The following is a 23,646-nucleotide window of genomic DNA, read 5'->3' on the forward strand; positions in this document are numbered from 1 at the left end:
CATCACCAACAACCATGTAATAAAGGTGTTCTTTTTTTTAACTAGCGCGAAAACGTGTGCCATGATTACAGTACGAATTTTACGAAATAATAAACGTGCGCTGCGTATTTTTACACTTCCCCTTGGGCTCATCCACGTCGCAGAGCGGCGCGAACGGCGGCGTCAACATGGCCGCGCTCATCCAGGTAGTCGCTCGCCAAGCACAACTGACTTTCGCCCGTAGCCTCATCTCGGACGAAGCTTTTTGTGATCGGCTCGCTCGCTTGCAGAGGGCTATCGGCCAGGTCACCTGCAAAGATGTCAACTTGGACGAAAAGCTGCTGCATTCGCTGTCGAAGGCCACCAACGGCGGCAGAGAGGCGCCCATCATGTATATCCCCCTGTACGAGAACCGGACTTTTAGCATGAGCATCTTCATAATACGACGCGGCGAACGTATTCCGCTGCACGACCACCCGGGCATGTTCGGTGTCCTTAAAGTGCTGCACGGTTCCGGAACCATCAGCAGCTACAGCGCCGTCAGGCCGCCCAGTGGCGACGAGCTCGAAGCGGAGCGCCACCCGGACGTGGCCGTGTCCTCGGACAGTGCGCCCTGCTGCCTGACGCCGACCGAACGCAACTTTCACGAGATACGTGCGCTGGATGGGCCGCTCGCTTTCCTCGACATACTGGCACCGCCGTACGACGGCAAGGTACGGGACTGCCACTACTACAGCGCGACCGCCATCGCGGACGGGGTCGCCGTGCGCCTGCGTCGTATGGAGCCGCCGGGCGATTTCTGGTGCGAGAATGCGACTTACCGTGGACCGCCCATTGCCCCCCATCTATCCTCGGCGGAGTAATTAGGGGCGCGCATTGAGCTACGCATCGTAGCTCGGTCAGAACCTGCAGTTGTGCATCGTCTAAGTGCGGGTCGTGCATCGTTCACAAGGATCGTCGTAGTGGAGCCCGTGGGATGGCCCTTCTGCGTGCCCGGCTCTTTGTGCTCCTCACTTGTTCCACGCGATTTCTTTTTTGTTCGTTACTCTTGTTGGACTAAATACGTGTATGCCCACGGCGGTCGGAGCACCTCTACAGCCAGCAATGTTTGTACTGCGTGCAGCATTCGAATTCCAACAGAGGAGAAAAACTGCGCATTAAAAAAAAAATGGTTTTCAGTTCTTTCGGGATAATTTATCATTGTGCTCCTTGTGTTTCTAAACGCTTTATTTTTCCAGGAAGTCCTTTTTGATCCGTGCGTATTGTTACTTCGCTTCTGCCGAAAATAATGTTCACAACAAATCATATGGATTTATTAATTATAACGCTTTGTTTCTGTTATGAAGCAGTTTATTCTTCACTGCAGTCACATAAATGATATGCAATTCTCTTTAAGCCCATTCTGATTTTTTTTTTAATTCGGCCATTTATAAAACATGTTTAAGCCACAAGAAGTTTGCAGCACATCCCTGTACATGCCACCGGTCTGGCTACGGGTATGGCTTTTTTATTTGTACGAGTGTGTGCTAATGATTCACTGTACGTGGACTTGAGTCCACATACCTGCTCTGTTGCTCGCACAGCGGAAATTTTCTGTCTCAATGCAAGAAGTAGGTTTGAAACCAGGTTTGCTATTACTGTTGCTACATTACAAAGGCAAGGAAAAAAAAAAATCAGTTGTACCAGCTTCATTATTGTTTGCAAGAATGAGTCATTCTACTGCCTTGCTTTTGCTAATAAATCTATTTCGAGCTGAGGTTGAAATCGTTAGAAAGTAAAAATGCATTGCACAACTAGAAGACCAACAGTCAGTTGCACTTATGCACACCTTCAGGCTGGCAAGGAAATGTGAAGCTGCAATTTGCTTTTGTTGCTATTATTTCAACACGGAAGAATTGTCAAAAGCATGCTGAGATTTCGGGGCACATGAAAGGACATCAGTGCCAAATTACGGAACGATCACAATCTCAGCACAGTCTGAAACCAGTCGCAAAGCACCGCTGTTATTGGTCAAAATGTCCGCAAGGAAAAGGCGACCAATAGGAGAGGGTAGTCGAATTCAATTCAGACCTATTACAGCATGCATAAAAACCCAATGTTGATCTGGCACCTAAATATCTACCAGCCAACCAACAAAGTATGCTTCTTAATAGCAGTGACACGGGCCACTGTCTGTAAACCATTTTATTAAATTGCCACTATAGTGTCTACAGTCTGCCCGTTTAATTTTTTTGTTTTTCCAAAATGTTTTAACAAATTCAAGGGAAACCATGACCAGACCATTGTACGGCTACAGCAAATGGAATGAGTGAGCCGATTTCCTTGTGCCTAAAGTAGATAATTCCTTTGTTACAAACCTCATCGCACATCTTCACAACTTCCATAGCATTGGAAAAAAAGGTAAATCTGCGCATTATTCAGTCTTGTTAAACGAGGACGCGAGGGGACATGATTTTGTGCTGCATGGCAAGTGTAGGTATGCAGCTTGTGCACTAAACTGTGTTTTTAATACAGTTTGTGCAGTTGCACTGCTTTAATAACTCCCTTTTAGTCCGACCCTTACACAAACTTGCTTCTTATTTCATTACCATTTATGGTTGCTTTGGGACGTTAAACCCCAACAAACCAAACCAAACGTTACCATTCATGTTCACCAACTACGCCTTCACTACCCTTAGAATCACCGAGAAACTTAGCTGCACTACGATAATTCGACTATTTTTAACAGCTTCTGAACATGTCAAGGGAACACCTTCTAGCACAATGCAACACTAAACTTCAACTAAGCCGCGTGTGATTGAGGGGTATAAATGAAATACATTTACGGATCATAAGTGAAAGCAGTTATACAGAATGCTGTCATTAGCACGCAATTAAAGAAGTGCTGAATGCGTATAGTTCACTACCAAGGCGGAACTTTCATTGCATGTAATCTTTAAAACAAATAAAAATCCTGCATGTCTAAGCACGCTCATTTGTCTTTATGCCGTACAGCACAAACTTAAACATGTACAGAAGATACTGTATTCACTCGCATAATTTGTGGACCCCTGATTTGTTCCCTGGATTTAAGAAAATAACTTTCGCTCTCATATTTTGAGCTTTTTGCTGCACAAGCACATCAGCATGCACGCAGGGCAGGCTCGGGAAGATCAGTGCAGCTCCAAAAGCTGAGCAAGTGGTATAAAAAAAGTTGGTAATTTGTTTCTAAATTACTTCAGTTAAAGAAAAGTCAATTGTGCACCGTTTACCCAGCTCGCTCGTGCCGGCGGTCGCTTTCCCTTACAAACGGCTGCAAGAGCAATCTTCCGGTAACCTCTGCAGCATGCGTCATGCCAGAATCCGAAACTTACCGAACCGTTGGCTGTTGCCGTTAATCAGCTGGGCCATGTGCAAGAGTGCCGTTTCACTGCGCTGCATCTCTATTTGCCTCCGACTGCTGGCTTTGCGATTGTATCACTCCCCATTTATAGCTTTGCGCTGCACACGTGGCGTCATGTCATCACGCAAACCACATAATGCGGGTCGGGTCTGTGGTGTGCGTGTTTTCGGCCAGCGAGGGGCCGAGTTGGGAGGTTTACTTATACATGGCAATATGCCATATACATTGCACGTTACGACCTTTGTAGAGTTTTCTGGACGTCTTTGCGAAATCTATGCGTAATTTGCGCACCTCCTTTTTTGAAGCCTTAATTTTTGTTTGGGGGGGGGGGGGGTTTAACGTCCCAAAGTGACTCGGGCTATGAGGGACGCTGTAGTGAAGGGCTCCGGAAATTTCGACCACCTGGGGTTCTTTAACGTGCACTGACATCGCACAGTACACGGGCCTCTAGAATTTCGCCTCCATCGATATTCGACTGCCATGGATTGAACCCGAGCCTTTCGGGTCAGCAGCCGAGCGTTATAACCACTGAGCCACCGCGCCGCAGTGGCTGAAGCCTCAGTTTTAGGAAAAACAGTGCGCAAATTAAGCTAGTAAATACGGTATGTATCAGAGATGCGTGAAAAATCCTTGGGGTCAACTTTCCCCTTTTTAGCGAGTGTTCAGTACCTTGACTGCTGCCTGGTGGACCCTTGACAGAACTATAGATAGTTTCAGGGCTGCAGTGATGAGGCATGGCTCCTTGTGCAGCTTCAGGCACAATAAGTTCAAACTGGCAGTTTAAACTTAATTTGCACGAACTCATTGACATCACAAATTATCGAGCCAACAAAACTTCACAGTTAATCCTTAGGCAGTTAAATCTTCACCCACAAAGCTAACTGCTCAGAAATGCAGCATTTCGACAATGCATACATTGCACTATTTTGTCCATAGACTACGAAGACTAATTGAAACAAGCAGGGCCATTTCACCCTCGCCAAGTGTGTTAGGCAGTTAAATCTTCACCCACAAAGCTAACTGCTCAGAAATGCAGCATTTCGACAATGCATACATTGCACTATTTTATCCATAGACTACGAAGACTAATTGAAACAAGCAGGGCCATTTCACCCTCGCCAAGTGTGTGGGCTCAAAAATATCTAATCAAAGAGGACCCAATAACATCAGTCTACTAATCTAGTGAAGAAACTTTGAGACCAACTCAAATAGAAGCTGTTTAACAAGGATGCTTCTATTATTTTTTACTATGTTCTGTGCCTTGCTACCATGTTACTGTGAGCAAAACTAGCAAGTTCAAGCTAGTGGGAGTCACAGGGCTCCATACGGAATCACAGCTAATTACTTCCAAGGATCTGCTGTGCTGTTTTTTCATCCTTGCTTTCATATTTCTACCGGTACATCTCACTGAAGTGCACAATGTTGCTCTTTGCAGCCTGCACTCAAACTGCTGCGCATAAATCCGCAGTTAATCAGCATCACAGCGTCGAATCCTCTGTTGCACTGTCTAGCAGATTTACTACCATGAAATACATTTGTATGTACGCATGTGCAATTGCAGTACCAATGCACACACCAGAGCACTTGCATTTTGTATATAAAAATCGGCTGCACAACCTCATTTTGTTTGCAGCAAAGGTGGCAACTAACCAGTGTACAAATTCAACTACACAACCTACAAGATGTACCACCTGGTCACTAAGCTCTTGTCCCACCGTGACCTATTCGAGTTGCATGCCTTTGCAAGTTCCTGCACAGACATGCAGTTCCTGGTGCCCCTCTTCAAACCGACCACTTTTCAAGGAACTACGAGGCAGAGCCATACATCAGTGTGCTGCTGCTATAGTGCACTTAGCCAAGCCTACAAAGCTGCCTCAGTTGATGGCATGGTACCAAGCTTACAAACACCGCAATAGTGCGCAATAGCCTCCATTAGGCTCTGCAGGTCGTCTAACGACTACGAGTGTTGACACAACAGCACACTCCGATGCTGACCTCTTCACTAGACACGGAGAATGCTCTTCATAAGTTTCTTCACATAAGGAAACAGCCAGAAATCCAATGGCGTGAGGCTAGGCTATATGGTAGGCTAGGCAAAACAGCCACAGTCATTCTTCGGCTACTGCCAGTAGAGACCACTGTACTGGTGGCTGAAATACATTGGCATTCACGGAGACTATAAAGCGACGCGCTTCTGAGAAATACACTCTACACTATAAATAGAAATGCAGTATACTCGTGATAATTCAAACTCTGATAATTTGAACTTTTGATAAATTCCAAGAAATTTCAAAATTTTGGTCACCTGGCTATATTTTCAATGCATTTTGAAACAGCTTAATTTGTTCCACAAATTTCTCAAGTTCGCTGAATTCAAACTCTTTAGCTTGCTCCAACAATCCTGGAGCGCGGAAGAGGGGTGGGCGAGGCCTGATATGTCAGGTTTGTGGCGCCGCGTAACCTTGAAATTTGGCCCCTCCAATCGGTAAACTCGGATACAGTCCAAAGGGGACCATGTCAACCCGCTGCCGCACAGTTTCGTTTTCTGAGCTTTGTTACCAGCCCGCGACAATATCGGACATCAGACGCACATCAGTGAGCAAAGGCCAGCTGTGTGCTGGCTCGGACGCTAATTGGAGATTGCTGGTCTTTTTAGGCATCTCGGCGCCATTATTTTAATGCAACGCACAAGAGTCGCAAAAAAGGAAAGCAGGTGTTGGTTAGCAGGCTGCTGTACATTAGTGCTTCCTAACTCTTAGAAGCTGTGCCACTGCTTTGCCCCTTAATATGAGTGTGTTGCACAGTTTTTAACAGCAAGGTTGACCAACCAACTTCTCAGCCTGTCTTACCTCTTAGTTGCACCATATATGTTTTGGAGAAAAGAAAAAAAACTCTTAACCTGCCCACTTGTAGTGGCAGTTGAGCAAAATACAAGAAACAGATCTGTAACTCTGTGACAAGGATGACATTGCGATTTATTATAATAAATAAACCTTAATTTACCCATCCATCATATGAGCACAAAATCCGCTAGCATGATCTAAAAGCAGAGTGGCACAGTGACGAACTATATTGCGTCCACCGCACTGTACTGCAACAATTGCTGGTTCAGACAGCATTCCTGCTGCACGAGTTTTATTCACAAGGTTGGGAAACATTCCAAACAAGTCTTCATGATGGGTTCATTACTTACTCAACTCTGAGCGACTTGGTCTGCTAAGTGACGATCGTGTAGCAAGACTGCCGAAAGAGATGATCCAAAACTGGTGTTTTACACAGTCCGTGGCAAGATTGCTGGCTTCCGGCAGAAAGCAAGTGTTCCAAAGGCAGCAGCTGTTTTTCAAGAGTACTCGTCGAGCTCGTCCTTCGGCATGCCAGCAAGAAGCGGAATCATCTGCGGTGCCGCCTCGCACTACCAGCAGACCTGGCACCAACTGCCAGGTACATTGCGAGGCCGTCTGGCATCGCAATTCAGAGAATCAGGAAGTCCTCGTGCGCACAATTTTATCTGAAAACTGCTCTTTATGGCCGTCCAGTTGGCCCACCCATCACATCAACTGGGGCACATGGGGCAGACCTTGTCTGTCGGCTGCCTCAATCCAGGGCGTGGCCCCTGCTGACTGCCTCAGTCGTGCAAATGTTGCCCACCGCAGCATGAGCAGTGTCGCTTTAATGGGCTTCGGCACACAGGCATCTGCCGCCACCACCACCACGCACAGTGGCGTCACTCGGTGTACTCCCACCAGTCCCGCTCGTAGCCCTCGTGCACATGCTCCAGCAGGACCCGCCGCCGGCTCTCGCAGTACCTGCACCATTGCACATGCGAGGAGGCATTTGTTTTAATGTCAGCATGGATGTCTGAGCATGAGGCGGGATAGAAGTCGCATGACCCGCGACCCCCACCCTCACTAGGATGAGGCAGCACGGCGAAAGACATGGGAAAGGAAGACGGAGGGTGGAGTGTATTGCAGTGTAAGGCAGCAAACAAGAGGGAAGAGCGCAGTGGGATAGGACGAAGTGCCGTGGCATGACACAAGAGGGCACAACAAACTAACAGCTGTTGCTGAGTTCTCGCATTACGCAGCACAGTATAAACAACCGTCAGTTATTTTTTTGATGACATGCACTCTGTAAAGAATTCTCACTTGTACTTGTTGCAAACACCTGCTAAAACACCGGGCTGTTTTATTCCCTTAAACCCGTTGCGTCTCTAAAACATGTCGTAGACTATTGTCAACAAATTTTGGCCTCAATGCTGCTAGCCAATTCTTGTACCCCATATCCTATGCCAGTGCTTTGGAGGCATGTGGATGGCACTGCTCACGAGTGCAAGCATGAACCACATACACCCGTCCCTCACTAGTACTTTCGTCGGCTGCTTGGCGACACAAAACCTCATCTGCTATCAGTGGCATATATACGCAGTATTTTGAGAAGAGGAAAGAGGTGCAATATAAGGAAGACAGTGTAACAAGATGACACGAAGACTGCTATCTACACAGGTCTGCCCACATTCTTGAGGGTAGCTTTAGACCAGGTCCAGATGCCAACTGTATGTTCCTACTTGCCATCACAGTTGTTTATGCAAGTAGCCTCAACAAACACCTGTCAACGTCCCATGTACAGCTGTACACACACCTGTCTATCGCGCATGAACATTCCCATGGATAGCTGCTTATAAAATGTCTTTAAAAGCTGTATCAGATCCAGCAGGCGGTGGCGATTGTCATAAATGCACAACACAGCGCGTCATTCGAGTGCTCTGGAAAAAGTGTGTGGACAACTGTACAACTACCACCCTATCATTCAGAGCATTTGTGCAAGTGAAAGCTTAAGGAGCCTGAGATAAGCCCCAAACCAAGAACCTTTTGCATGTTGTGTTCACCTGCAAGTCCAAATGTTTTATGCAGTCCGGATAACGTGTAGACAGCTTACTCAGTCCGAACAACGTAAACACTGTCGCAGACATTAGCAGCAATCAAACTGTACTACACATTTCACGAGATGCATCACAGAAACATTCAAATTTCCAGCCCTTGCTTCATTTACCTCCAGCACAAAAAAAAAAAAAAAAGCAGGAAGCGTTTAAAGCTCAAACACATCTCGAGCATAGGTAATACCCCTGTCACACGGGCACTTTCGATGCTCATTGAACTCGATCTGCATAGATATTTTCGAGCACGCTCGAAACATCCGGTGCCACACGGGCATTTTCAATGCTCCTTGAGAAGTTTCCCTCATGTGTGTTAGGTGGCGCCAAACGTTCCTCCAACAGCCATAACAAGGTGATGTCCGGCAACACTGTGCAGTCGGGGGCAGCGGCAGCCAAATCCGTAGCCAGACGTGCGACGCACCTCTGTGCCTCTGCTTTTGTGCGATGGAACCCGAGGGTCCGCAACGCCTCCACGATTTCTGCGTAGACTACGGCGTTTCTCTTCTGCCGCCGCAAATTATCTAGGCGGTCTAGCCAGCAGTCGATGAGAGCGACTGTCTCGAGCTCGCTCCACAGTTTGCGCGTCGACGAGTAGGAGGACGCCATCTTTGTTGTTTACACTGACGGCGAAGCTTGGAGCGTGGTGCCGAGATTATATATAAATATGTTTGCATATAAGCAGGCGTAGTGCCTGAAAATGTTCTGTGTTGCATTTTAATCAATTACAACAACAACAGTTGTAGCTTTGTTTTGTTAACTAGTGTTTATTTTTATAGCTTCGTGAGAGCGAGAGTGCTTTCGATTGTGCTTGGAACCTCAAGCACTCTTGAGGGGCCGGCATTGAGTCAAGCAGGATCGAGCTCGATTGCGCTTGAAAGTGGCCGTGTGACAACCGTCGATCTGCATTGAGTTCGATGAGCATTGACTCAATGAGGATCGAAAGTGCCCGTGTGACAGGGGTATAAGGTAGCCAGCACAGACACTGGACTTGTCATCTTTGGGGGGAGGAGGAAGGGGCACGCACCTGTACTTGTCCTGCACCTTCTGCTTGATGTCGAGCAGATTGGCCTGGGTTATGTCCCGCTCCAGGTATTCGGACAACTTTTCGGTGGCGCTCTCCAGGTCCCGCTGATTGTCCTGCAAGAGTCGTCACACATGTGGCTTCTGAACCTAGGTCTGTCACCCCACACAAAGTACTTCGCTGTACAGCTGTGGTCCTATGCGGTAATCCCAAACTCTCCTTTTAGCAAGCAGAAAAGACACATGCGGACACCTGGTTACCTGAAAAAACACCCACTTGACTAAGAATAAAGACTTTCACAATGCAACACGTAAAGCAAGTGTCCCTTTTTTTCACAACTGCGGCAGCTAAAAGAGCGCAATGCAATGCATGAGCAACTGAGGTGCACAGAAAGCTTGAAGCATTTAGACCATGCGCCATTACGAATACTGGCTGCTTCCCAGCAGATGTCCCAACCAATGTGTGACCTGCACCCACCTCAAATATGACCGACTGGTTGTTCTTGCGCAGGTAGTAGGCAAACACGTAGGTGTACATGAGCGTCTGGCGGCACTGGCAGAGCACGTCCACCGCCTTCTTGAGGAACTGCACCTCGATCCAGGACATGTTGTGCTGCTGCATCTCCTCCATCTTCTCCTTGACGGCCGCGTACAGCTTGTGCTCGAATTTGAGGCTCTGCATGTGGTTCAGGTAGCGGTTGCAGTAGAAGAGGTAGCGCTGCAGGGCCGCCCGCGACCGCTCCTGGGCGTCCCGCGCCGCTCGCGCCTCCTCCTCGTCATAGCGGTTGCAGTTGTACCACGAGGAGCCGTGGGGCTCCCATGGGCCGAGGCAAACCCAGCAGAAGTCCGCCTTGCAGTTCTGGTTCTTGCACACCATGTGGTTGCAACCGCCGTCCTTCTCGATCGTCACACTGCACCGCGGGCATTCCTGAAAGGCAGCAGCGGGCAACGCGCCATTTCAACCTTGCCGCGTTTGCTGCAGCCAGCGCAGCCCATGCACGCACGGCGAAAGTTTGGCTCAAACATCCAGCACAGCACCTACTTTCTTGACAACAAAATGCATTCTTAAAGGGAAACTGCATAGGTTTTAGAAATCAACGAGCTTAAGAGGGTCGAATGTGTGAAACTTGGAGGTAAAGCATGCGAAGTCTTTTTGGGCTAGCACTTGAAATAGTGAAGTAATCGCCGATTAAAATCCGGAACCCCTTCAAGCTTCTCCGCAGCGCACAACACCAAGTGGGGGTCGCATGATGACGTCATCGAAGGTATCGGTACATTTCCGACGCACAAACGCCTGCTTTGAAGGAAAAAAAACCAACGCCATCGAAGGCAAACCCTGCCGAGAGTTGTTTGGTAGCGTCTAACGCGTCATGGCAGGGTGTGGCTGACGACAACGGTAATTTGAAATCATACCTTCCATGACGTCACGCTGAGTTTTCCTGCACTTCTCCGGTGCATTGAGGAGAAGCGCAAATTTCAATCGTAGATTACGTCACTATTTTAAATGCTAGTGCAAATACACTTGGCATGCTTTACCTACAGCCTACATAGATTTTAATCCTTGAATATCGCGAAATTCTCGAAAAAGTGGTGCAGCTGCCCTTTAACTCCAAAACTTGCATGGACAAACTTGGCTGCCCTCCAAACAAGCTACTTTACTGAAGATCGAGAAGAGGACAGGACGAGCGGTACCGCTCGTCCTGTCCTCTTCTCGATCTTCAGTCCAACAGTTCCCCATGACCTTTCCATTCAGCTCCTCACAAAAAAAAAATTTTTTAAATTAAACCAACTTCCAATGCTCCAATCGAAGTGGCCTCACGTGTGCATAGATTACCCGCCACACACTGTACACAGCATCCCCAAGCCTACTTGCCTTGGTGTTTGCTGCTATCCAGTTGGACGTTTCACTGTCATCGTCGCACTTCTTCTGCCACCTCTTCAGCAGGTGGCACTTCACTGGGTCGTGCCAATTTTCACCGCATGCAAAGCTGCACAGAGATGGCAGGTATAAGAAAATCAGGCTAGCAGGGGCATTAACCTGAAAGCCTTGCCTTTAAATTGACCACTAGCACACAGCAATAACTACGTAATACTCAGCACAACAAGCTGATCAGGCCGACAAGTTTTTCTATTGTTTATTAAAGACACCTGGCACATGACTGCCTTCAACTATGGCTCGGCAACATGAATTCAGGACCAAAATTCAGGTCACGTGACCTAGGTGGCCCACCCGCCTCCTAGGTTGCTCTCTTAGGACCACCTGCCAGAGCCATGCCAGCGATTTTTCACTCACGAAGCCGAAAACGCCGACACTGGATTTTCTAGTGAACAAGGCCTTTAAAACTATCACATTAAAAACGCAGCAGTGCAAAACCATAGCCTGTGTAATTGTGGAATAATAAAAGGTGAATTTAGTCATTTCTAGTAACATTATTTTACCTACAAACACACTAAACTATTACGCACATTTTGTCCTCATATTCACAGTCAGTCTACTCATCAGTCTCCCTTTGGTCCAAGTGTCCTGTGCTGCATTTGCGTTCAGACTTTGCAAGCAGCCTTCTTGCCATACAAGAATACTGCTTAATTAGTAAGCTGCCTACTCAGTAATCTGACTCAAACACCACCTCACAGATTGTAATCAAAATAAGGACACAAGCAGTGAATGCAGTGAACAGAAACATAAAATTGCACAGCTCCTTCTTCAACCCAAAAGGCAACTTAAAAGCGGTTTCTCTCACAGCTTACACATCTCCGCACCACATGCTCTGTATTTGGCCTTGGTAGCAGACTACTAACAGTTTATGCAAATCTTGTTCTGCACATGCTGAAGAGGGCTTGTGAAAGCAAGCAGTACTAGACATTTGATACATCAGCCACATCTAACCGGCCAGCAGTGCAGTGCGGCCTTTAGACAAAAACCATAGCAGCATGCCAGTCTTCTCTGGAGTGCAGAGGTGGCGTACTGCTGCACACCATGCTGCACTGACACAAGCAATGGTCAGTTTCCAACAAACACTTCAGCCGCCATGCCAGTAAATACGGCTCACCAGAAGGTGTGGCCACATGAGCAGGTCACTGGTTGTGTGTCCACGTACTGCACCTTGATGGCATTGTTGCACTCTGGTTGGGGACACCACCGCAACAGCCGGTTGCACTGTGATGGGAGCACACTGCGGTGTTAGCCACCCCAAAGCAATCTCTTGCCCACGGCGGAGGACTCACCTCGACAAAGCTGTTGGTGATGAGGTGCTGGTACTTGAGCTTCACCTTGGGGTCAGTCAGCAGCTTCATCACTGTCTGGTCGTCCACAAGGATGTCGCAGCCATGGGCGGCGCACGAGATCGTCTGGCCCATGCCCTCCTCCATAATCTTGGTCGTCAGGTAGAAGTTCCAGCACTCGGTGCAAAATCGATGGTCACAGGCCAGCCCAGTCATCATCTGCACCAAGCAAGCTACAACGTCAAAGTCCTTCCTGCACGCCATTTTTGTACTTGCATAGCAAGGCATGTGGAAGCCATACCCACCCCCTTCCAAAGTTGTCCACTAGGAATAAGGAACTCACATAATTATTACTGCACTGAGGTTTCCAATCCGCCTCACCGCCAGTGGCAAGTTAATTCAGGAATATCGAGAAATCATCCATGAATGGCAATGCTACTTTTACTTTCTGGATGCTAACAATTTTTCACTGTCGCAGAAATATGACACTTCTTCACTCCAAGCTCCTGTTATACATATAATGCATGCCATTTCGATCGACAAAGGCTATAACCACTCACCGCACTGGGTAGGTCACGCAGGCAAATTTCACAGTCCTCCATGCCATTAGCCGCCGACACTTGTCGTTTCTGCAATGTTGGGCAGAACACATTCCCTCTTTGATGGCAACACAACACTGCCTTGCAAATGGATGGGGGAAAACCGCAAGCAATCAATGTTTAAATGGTTATTCAAAACATCAACAGAATAACCTTCAGTGCAGGCAAAGTGCTACAAATGAAATCCCACAAGAACTGCTCAGAACTTGCAATGGGGGTAAGCCTCAGTTGGCCACCCAAGGTTTGTACAAAATTTCTATGAAAAAAATCAAGGACTCTTCAAGAAGCATACACTAAAAGCTTGTTAATTCAAATTTCAAGGGGCTGAAAAAAAAATGTTAAAATTATCAGAAGTTCAAACTATCGAATGACCCCTAAAAAAAACCGAGAACCACTGGCACCGCTGCAAATTTTTTTCGGTGAAAGGTTGGGCAACGGTCGCCTACTTCAGAGATGAGAAGAACGCTACAATGAGCATTTTTTGCACTTCCATCAATGCCTGACTGCATGTCACACCTGCCACACGGTACACAGAGGATGTATGACAGGCAAGCTCTCCACCTCCCTCCAAAGAGGTGGAGAAAGGAAAGTTCCTTCTCGCAATGTGCCAAAATGGCATCTGCGACCAGCTGGAATATGTGTTAAGATCTTTAGTATTTCCCCTCCGCCCCCTTATCATAGTCGTCAACAGACACTTGAAGAAACTTATTTTGCTACCACTCTTTTCCTTTTTTTTTCCCCTTTGTTCCCCTCCCCACGTGCAGGGTAGCATGCTGGGCATCGCCTGGTTAACCTCCCTGCCTTTCCGTCCTTCTGTTTCCCTCCCTCTCTTTAAGCCTTTCAGAGATTTCTGGGCACACAACAGAAACTGGTGAGTGATAAAAGCAAACAAGAGAAGGAGAAGCCACCTCAATATGCCACACAAAGTAAGGTAACCACTAACAGTTAGCACTCTGATTATGAAATTTGTCACGCAGCCATAGGACAAAAACTTAATTGCAACATTCCTTATACTTAGGCACCTAAAAGGCCATTATGTTCTGGAAGTAAGAGCACTTACCTTCTGTGATTTGGCAGGCTTTTTGTATGGATTTACCACGTGTGCTTCTTTGAAAAGCCGCTCCTGATCACCATCATAGTACCTGGACAGCCAAGCAACGCATAAAGTGCAGTGTGTAACCCGACCCAACGGCAATCACAAACGGCTCTTGCCAGAACCAGTCAGCAAACAAGAGTTACAGCTGGAGTACAATTTCTTTGCTCCCCTACTGCTACAGTACAGAAAAACATGCAAGGCCAATAAGTCTTGTCTCCTTGCACACCATCTTAACCTCAACAGAAGGCAGTGCTGATCAACACACACTCCAAGCTGCATCAGCTCTAAGCCTGAAACCTGAAACCGATCTGGACGAACCCAAATCAGCATTCAAGCGGTAGAGGCAAGAAGTAAGAAGTTAGTTCATTTAGCCTCTTTATTTTTAACATTTGTCCATAATGAAATTTCATATACTCGAGATCTAAACACTCCGCCTTCTTAAGATATTATGAAGAACTCTTTTGCCCACCTTTGTTTGGTGCGAGTGTTATCGATTTACAAACTCTTTCCTCAATCTGCTCTTCAATAATAAACCAAGAATCGAACAGAAAGGCTACAATGTCTATGAGCACTTGACAAGTTACTGTGAGAGCTCATGCAGCAACACCTACGAAAATGTTATGAGGCCACTGAAAATGTGTCACAACGAGACTAGCAGATGCAGCAGAGCTCACCTTTCGTACAGCTTCTCCATGTCCCACTTGAAGTGGTTCAGGAGGATCCGGGTGGTTGTGGGCGGGATCTGCATGCAAGCAGCACCAGCACATCCACAATAGTTAGTAATCGGAGCAGTCAACAACTGCCTTAAAAAAAAAGCGGGGCCAGCTGCCCCGCACGACTTTGACAAGTACAGCCTTAGTCCAAAGTAAAGACAGCAAGGGGTTTGTCTCTAAGCATTCATTTCTAAGCATCCATGGCAGTGGAGAAGTGGGAGAGTCCCTCATCTCCAAGATATATGGAATGTTGGCAGAGCATAATGAGCTACACAGCATGGCCCAGAATAGTTCCTTTTTTAAGGTTTTCTGGGGTTTAACATCCCAAAGCGACTCAGGCTGTGAGGTACGCCTCAGTGGAGGGCTCCCGATCATTTCGTCCACCTGGGATTCTTTCGTGTGCACTGACATCGCACAGTACAAGGGCATCTAGTGTTTCGCTTCCACCGAAATGTGATCGCCGCAGCCGGGATCGAACCTGCATCTTTTGCGTCAGCAGCGAAGCACCATAACCACCAAGCCACCGTGGCGACCGCATGTGCCCAGAATGAAACCCACCCCCCCCCCCTGGGCCCTCTACTTTTGACAAAGGCTGTGCCTGGCCACATGTAAGCACTGAAACACTGCAGATGCCAACAACCCAGCTTTTCAACAGTGCAGCCACAATGCAAACACAACCAGTAAAGAAAAAAGCATGCAGTGACACCACTCTCACAAGCTGTGGTGCAAATATGCACAAGGAATGCAGCCATCCTACAACAAATAGCTTCGGAGCCTCAGAAGGTATCAACCACCCAGGTGCCTGACAGGTTCTTTTTTACCATACTTGCAAGAGAGGGCTGTGTTCAAAGAAGCTGAAAAACAAACTTTCAATTACCCTGCCCAATGAGCAAGCATAGTTTTCAACAACAAGCTTAATAAGGAGCATGTTTCGAATCACATTTATTATCAGGCATGGCCACAGCCATAAGCTACGACAAAATAAGAAAAAAAAAACATTAATATGAGTGATGTCTGTCCTGCAAGTGAAAAATGCATTGAAAGAAAGGGAGTGATAAACCAGCCTGAACAGAGCCACTGAGAAAAACAGAAACCAAGGGCAATAGATAAAGCCCCAACTCTGCCAACGCAAGTATAAGCAGTCACAACTAACTCAAGTTTTTGCCATCTATAGAAAATTAAGTATACTAAAAGTTCCAAGAAGCTGACAGACTGAGCTCCATCTGTGAGCAAAATGCAGATCAGTTCAGTTTATAGCGAAGTGTCGCCCTCCTCTTGGCCCTGGATTCTTTTTCTTGACCACAAATGCCGATAGAAGTTTTATAGTTAAGCACATTTGCATCCTTCCTTCTGTTTTTTTGTATCCGAACAGGTAGAGTCCACAATTCTGTTCCAACGTGGACAGTGCAGGCCTTGTTATACAGCGCAATCGAGTCCCCACAGCAGAGCACACGTGAAAAAAAGGTCGACAGCTCTAGAGAGAAGTGCCGAGCACAAAGCAGCAATGACAATGCTCCACATGAAAAGCAAGAAAGCTTTCACACACATGCTACAACACAATGGAGAGTGCTGACAGCGCATTGCTGGGACACCCAACACAATGCGCATGCAATGAACTGACCAGTTACCATTTAAAAGCACCAGAATTTAGCAGTCGCCTGCATGGGCAACACCAGGTGCCATGTGCAGGAGCGGAATTTGCTTGCTCTTTTCCACAATGGTGTCCCCCCAAAATATGCTGCCAAAGGCATTTTGGGAGGGCACTACACATCAGTCAACGCGAACAAGAATTCACTTGACACACTCGACAAACACACCGGCAATATCTAAAAACACCACCACCAATGCAACGCAGCACCAAAAGAAAATGACATTAGGTGGAACGGCATTCGTTTCCACAACAGTTTTCGCAGTGCTCATGAATTTGAATGTTTATCCCTTACTTTTCCAAAGACCGATTAACCCTTCCAGGCGCGATTTTTGTTTTGAGTGAAGTCATTTATTTTTTCACCTAAGTAGTATATTCAGGCCTCAAGAAACGGAATTTGTTAGTTTTCGAACGTGAAAGACCAGCAGGTAAGTTTTTACAGCGATGTGGAGAATTCCGTACAAAGTGTCAGATTTGTCAGAAATAGTAACATCGAAATGTCGTCGTGTGTCAGGTAAACACCCTAGAGATCGTGGAATCACTTTGTGCTTCGAAGATTCACATTACACTCCAAGCTGAGCAAAAACGATCGATGTTTTCACTCGCGGAAAAATTGGTCTGCACAAAAACGGCGGACAAAGTGCTACCTCGCTCCCTCTTATGTGAAATATTATTTACTGCATTCGCTACGTGGTACAAGAAAGCAACTTATTTGCAACAAGAAGGGTGCTCAATTTGACTGAAATAATGAAATCCCAGTTAAGTGCTCCAGTTTCTCAGAAAAAGCTGTAAGTTTGCCCTTACGCAACTGTGTACAAAGCGCCTGAAAGGGTTAAAGAATAACAGTGCGAATGAATACTGCACTGGTCCTCACTTCAGGTTCAGGTCTTCACTGTTCAGGCAGATTTAATAATAGCTACTTCCAATTCTTATCTCCAGTGCAATACCCATTTTTAAACAGTAGACCAAATATGGTAGTTTGGAATATGGAATATGGTAGCTTAATTTTCAAGGGATTTTGCAGAAAATAAAGCTGTAGACTAGAAGCCTCACCTAAAGTACCTCAAAAGTTAGCCCTCCATACGGAACTGTACAGCAACACTCTGAAGTTTCTAGACATAAGGTGCAACTTCAGATACACATGAATATTCACTATAATAAAACACTTCAATCTCAAAATGCAGTCAAATGATTCTACACAGTGTTGAAGGTAAACTAGCATAACAAAAGAGGAAAGCAAAAATAGACCGAATTAAATTATCAGGTGTGTTAAAATTTAGTCAGAGTTGTATAATGCAGTGCACAAAAAACTTGCATCTTGCCTAGTAGCCACTAAAAAATAATGTATGCCACAACCAATAAGATTTCTGCCTCAAAGAAGTCAACCATTAGAGCAAATTTTCATTACACTATTCAATGGTAAGAATATAAAAAAACCTCCAAGGACAACATTCAAAATCCAGTCCAAGGCACAATCAGTGTTGTACACTGCTAGAGAATGGCATAGACAGGTTTTACCAAAATATGAAAGTGCAAACTGTGAACTAATTTCTCAGATCGCAATTAAAAATGAAGGTCTCTTGTTTCACATTATTCACGGACCAAGAAATACCATTATGACCACTAATGTGACCCACACAAGCAGGTCTTCGACTTCAATAGGTAAAACATCCAAAATCCTGTTAGGTATTGGAAATCTGCTAGCATTTGCAAGTAGGCTGCTTGGCACGGCACCTTACAGAAGTTACCTACCAGGGGCGGAGAGCAGACAACGATTAACACCTGCTATTGTCTAAGCAGGCAACGATTAACACCTGCTATTGTCCAGTGTCATGCTTTTTTCACTGAACAGAATAAAACCAATTTGCAAATTAACAGAAAGAGCTTGCCTGACTTAATATTTTTGCAGCTTTTTCAAGTATTACAATACTCTGTGAAGCTCATGAACACAATGAGTTGTTGAACTTTCCCAAATATTAATGAACGCAGTTTCAATCTATTTACATTATACATGCACCACAGTGTAAACACAGATGGCACTCAAAAAGTGACACCCGCTTCGTGCATGTAACAGGGCGTGGTGCACAAGGACAGTATGCTTCTATATTGGGAGTATAAGGGAGCAAGCTCTGCTTGACAACAACGTGCTGTGAAGCTCCAAGAGCCATGAATGCAGTGTAGTGACATAACATGGCCAGCTTTAAATAACACAACTCGCTGACACAAGCCAGCTCCTTTCTGCGCCTAGCAATAAGGGAAGATGTCGACAATCCAAGACCTGAGAAAACCAAACACCAGGTCTTAATAGAAGGCACACCCTTACAAAAAATATAATCCCTGTGAAGGTCAGAGGTTCATAATGTTTCCATGTTATGGATGAACTTCACTAAGCAAGCCAGACACTGAAACCGCCTAGCAACAAGAACACCCTGACAGTGTAAGAAAAATAACTTATTCACATGAATGCTAGCATAAGGTTGTTGATCATGACTAATCTTATCACTATAAGTGCCTTGCTCCTATGCTAGGAATTACCCCATTGTTACAATAGTACCTGTAGTTACTGCAGCTATTGCAATGGCTTATCATGTGGCACAAGCACATAAACAATATGAAGACTAAGCACCCAGTACTACTTAAGAGTAGGCATGAAATAAATACGGAGTACAAAAACAAACTGCTGCCGATAAAATATTGTCTCCAAAGAGGTGTCACATGTGGAATAACTACAACAAAGCCCAGGGCATGTACCAGAGCTGTAGGTAACCACTAACCAAAGCTGCATCTCATTCAAGTGAGAAATTAACTACCAGTCACTACAGTTAAGCAATTAGTAAATTACAGCAAGGTGTGTCACTAATGTAAAAATATACATGGCTTCCTGCACCCAACTTATATGGTGAAAGCAATAACTGCAACTTGACACTCACTGGTAATACAAGCTCATCACTACACTGTAATGATTAATGCAGTTTTGCTAAAGTTTATAACGAGTAATTTGAGCTAGACTCAAAGTAAGGCGTGTACCAGCATAAGATTTTGAACACGGCGACCATGCAGAAACCGCCACACCTAGCGTGATAGCGGGACTACAATGCGCACCTAAAGTGAAGAAAACAACAAACACGCCCAAGGCCTATCGTAGTGTGGATACCTGAACTAATACCGTGTTACGTTGGCTTAATCAAAGTAAATTCCCGTCCCAATTCGGTTCCGCCCAAATGCAGTTCGACCTAGCCCTTCCGCGCGATCTTCGCCACCATGCTAATGACAAAGTAAGCCTTTCTTGCAGAGCAGTGACAACACCGCTCTTCAAGGAAGCATCACACGCCTTGCTTTCTTTGTTTCCAAAACAGTGTGTTACGCGGTGAGCAAGATCCCATTCGGTTTCGTCACATCACTGCGTCGTTGCGACACCGATGAACAACCGCAGACCTTACCAGGCAATGCAAGACACACCAGCGCATTTAACGGCGTGTGACCCCTAAACAAGCGCACGTTCGCAGTCATCCGCAGCAGACGACAGCCCCGGCACGACGAACCCCTGTCACACGCACCTAGCTAAACGTAATCCTGGACTCGTTATCCCTCTCTTCCCTTGACAAACCGTAAACGTATTCAGCACAAGACTGCCGCCACCTGCACGGAGAAGCAGTCCGCACCATCGATGCATAATTTGGGCCCATAGAGGACGTCCCGTGTGACAGGCGCCGTCCTGAACGCGTCCGTGTTGGACAACGTCCGGAGAACACGGCTGTCAGGATCTGCTCCGCAAGAAGGCACCGATGGGACAGGCGAAACAGCCGATGCCTTCTCGGCTCTGGCGTGCTACCAGAGACAAGAACTGATGCGCTTTTGCTAGCTGCCCAAGCAGACGTGAAGCAAGCAGTTAGGCTTAGACACCACATCGACACCACCCGCGGATGGCACTGCCGTGACACACTCACCTCGACAATATTGTTAACGTCACTGATACAGTTAATCATGTGCTGCACAATATCCTCCGTTGTGAGAACTTCAAAAGGAAAGTCTTCAATTTCCATCTTCTCTTTGGCCGTCGTCGGTTCTGGTTCCAAACCAATAGACAGTCCGTCGTCTTCCTCGCCGCTAGATTCATTCCCGGAATCCGTGTTGTACATGTTGTCGTCTTCCGAATCCATACTGACGTCCTTGGAGAACACGTTAGGAAACAGAAGACTGTGATAAGCGTATAAATTGAGAAAGAACACTGGGCCTAAAACAGGCCTCCGTACAGCTCATCGTTCCATACCGTGTTTATCCTGTGACGTCATTGCGCTGCTTGCGCCACCTGAGAGGCCGAAAACGCGTTGTGGCTCGGGAAATGCTGGCTGTGGTCGCCGCGGCGGCGGGCGGCTGCGTTCGGCAGCAACACCGCGGCGAGCGCCCAACGCTCGGCCACCGCAGGATTCCTGCTGATGGCGGGGCGTGCTGCCTCAAACCGCTTCGTCTTTACTGTCGTCGTCGCCGCTGCCGTCGATGTGGCTGCCGCCGCCGCAGCAGTGACTCCCCGAACCACAACAGCAGCCGTGGTAGCCGTGGTCTAGGAACTCCGCGTGCAGGTCGCACGTGACAGTAGCTCGAACATGCGTGTCAAGGGACAAAGAAAAAGAAAAGGCTGCTCTTGTCGGTATAAATTCGAAATCGGAGCCTCGCTCTCCGCTATCTGATCTCGCTTCGGCGAGCGCGGCTTCGGTCGCTTATCAGATTTTTTTCAGCAGCGTCCGCTCCGGCGGACGCAGTTGTTGCTGCGACGCGCGTCTTTTCTTGCCTTTTTCTCTTTCCTCTCCTCTATCTGCACGTTGGCAGCGGTGGTGGCTTGGCTAGAGCCAGTAGCAGGCCCGTGCAATTTCCTTTTCATCCTTCTCTCAGTCACAACAACAACAACAGCTCTCCGCCCTTGGTAATATATTCACGAAGCCAGTATCCATCATGTCTCGCCCGTTCCAACCTTTACATGCACGCGCATACCTGACATATAAAACGAAATATATGGCACGTATGCTTCTGCAGTGCGCGGTTTGATTCATCAGAATCACAAAAATAACTGTTCACTTGAATGGAGGCTCTAAAAGAAGTGAAACCCTGAGCCTTCGTGGCGGAGTGGTAGCGTCTCCACTTCAAATGCCGAAAGCCCTGGTTCGATTCGCCGAAACGCGGACACACTTGCTAACACAACTTGGTCACAACAGTATGAGGCATTAAAGGCTTTCGCCTTAATATGCCCCAGGAACCTGCCCAAATGCCCTTACAGAAACTGACCTTTGTGGTTGCCATGCGGTTGGTGTCTTGTTCATTGTTTTGCCATTTCGCATGCTCGTTCCCATTTACTGCTAGTCTGGGCATGAAACTGCATACGAGTTGTGTACATTAAAAAAGTAATATATTTTATCTATGCCGTAGCACAGAAAAAATGACTGCTATATCACACCATCGGCGCTTAATTAGGAGTATTTGGCAGGCCTAGCTCAACCATGTGACCGCACGTGTCCCTTATGGCTCGCCCGCCGCGGTGGCTTGGTGGTTGCAGTGTTCGGGTGCTTAGCCCGAGGATGAGGGATAAAATCCTATAGCCGGACGAAATGCAGAATACGCCTGGCAAGCCATCGCCACCGGCCGGGCTGCCAGCGTCATGAGCCTCCGGGACATGAACGTTTGAGTGCAGTGGGGCCGTGCGGGGGCCCACGGACCTGTGTGTCCCAAACTCCCCAGTTGTAAATAAAGTTTTCACCACCACCACCGCCTGGCCGCGTGCAGTGCGACCTCGGCAAGGCCCATTCACGGTCCGTTCGCTCGCGGCCCGCGCATCACGTCGCGCATGGGTCGGAAGGAAACACCCACGGCCGCTAGATACAAAGCGCAACGCGCTTTGCGCTTTGCATCAAGCGGCCGTGAAACACCTGTTCGACCAACGTTGCCAAACACAAGTAATCTGGCAACTGAGGTACACCCAACGCGTCGTCTGCTCTTTTGGTCCGTCGCATCCGCTTGACGTCATCGCATCGCAAGCCAGTTTTTAGTGGCGTGTGAACATGTGACGCGCGGGCCGCGGGCGAACGAACCGTCGTGTGAATCGGGCCTTTAGAGAAATCATACTGGTGTGGCACCACAGGGACAGGGACAGAGACAGAGTGACAACAACACAAGTGCTCTGTTGTCACAAGTGTGCTCACTTGTACTGTTGTCACAAGTGTGTGAGAGCACAAGTGTGCTCTCTGTCCCTGTCCCTGTGGTGCCACACCAGTATGAATTCGTACCAACTCGCCTAATTTTCAACCCTTTTAAACTTTAGAGAAACCCAGGTGTTCAAAATTAATCCATTCCTGCACGACGCGTTTGGTTTGTGAAGTGACAAAGAGTCTCACCGAGAAGTGATGCAGTGCCTTTTCTTTCCTCACAACCAGAAATTTTAATTTCATCAGACCCACTTTTTTACGGCAGCAAGTGACCGCGGGACTCTTCGTAGAGAAAAAGATGCCGCTTCTTTATCATGGAGATGAAGAGCAGGAGTAAATGCAGCGATCCCATGTCACGGCCTGTGCGAAAGAATTAGGGGTGTCTGCAGCCAGCGTCTTCGCTTCGGCGGGCGCGCGTCTGTTCTTTCACTCTTTCCTCTCATATCTTTCAACTCTCCTCTATGTGCGCGTGGCAGCGGTGGTGGCTCAGCTCGAGCCAGTCTGCAGGCCTGTGCAATTTCCTTTCATCCTTTCAATCGCAACAATAACAACTGTGCGAAAAGCGACTATCGGCTTTTCCAGGCCTCCGGTGCAGCCAGACAGGATATTATGAAATGATGTGTAAAACAAACATATGTCAGTGAGTAAAAGAAAAAAATATGATTTCTGAGTCATCGATAAACTAACCGACGGAATTCTTAATTAAACACTTCCAAGGCTAATCACAAAGTGAACAAGGTAGGCGAAAGACTCAGGGTGCTTGCAAGCACCCTAGTGGTCGAAAGATTGGTACGAGAGTGGGGAAAGGCCTGAGCTTGAGGCTTTCCCTTAGTAGAGAAGACTCTGTCGCGTGGTGGCAG

The 23,646-nt window shown here is 47.1% G+C and overlaps 2 protein-coding genes across 3 annotated transcripts; one reads left to right on the forward strand and one right to left on the reverse strand.

Annotated features, from left to right (window-relative positions):
• The first annotated feature begins 134 nt into the window (after positions 1-134).
• Positions 135-2,944, forward strand: LOC149363992 (2-aminoethanethiol dioxygenase). Its single transcript, XM_089573980.1, has one exon. It carries the CDS (start codon positions 168-170, stop codon positions 840-842), a length of 675 nt encoding a protein of 224 aa, XP_089430106.1. The 5' UTR covers positions 135-167; the 3' UTR covers positions 843-2,944.
• Positions 2,945-6,479: 3,535 nt separating this feature from the next.
• On the reverse strand, positions 6,480-21,228 carry ari-1 (E3 ubiquitin-protein ligase ariadne-1). Of its 2 annotated transcripts, XM_089573977.1 has the most exons (11): positions 20,863-21,228; positions 20,540-20,761; positions 14,906-14,973; positions 14,196-14,277; positions 13,097-13,165; positions 12,540-12,755; positions 12,365-12,471; positions 11,188-11,302; positions 9,793-10,242; positions 9,319-9,431; positions 6,480-7,167 (listed from the first exon to the last, which is right to left on the reverse strand). In XM_089573977.1, the coding sequence occupies exons 2-11, from the start codon at positions 20,750-20,752 to the stop codon at positions 7,086-7,088; spliced, it is 1,515 nt and encodes a 504-aa protein (XP_089430103.1). In that variant the 5' UTR covers positions 20,753-20,761; positions 20,863-21,228; the 3' UTR covers positions 6,480-7,085. The 2 variants fall into 2 exon arrangements, with proteins under 2 accessions (XP_089430103.1, XP_089430102.1); XM_089573976.1 differs by lacking the exon at positions 20,863-21,228 and having other exon boundaries at positions 20,540-20,856.
• Between the last annotated feature and the right edge of the window lie 2,418 nt (positions 21,229-23,646).

The sequence above is a fragment of the Amblyomma mixtum genome, chromosome 2 (assembly GCF_055824585.1).
Source record: "Amblyomma mixtum isolate Tamu chromosome 2, ASM5582458v1, whole genome shotgun sequence".
NCBI classification, from domain to species: domain Eukaryota; kingdom Metazoa; phylum Arthropoda; class Arachnida; order Ixodida; family Ixodidae; genus Amblyomma; species Amblyomma mixtum.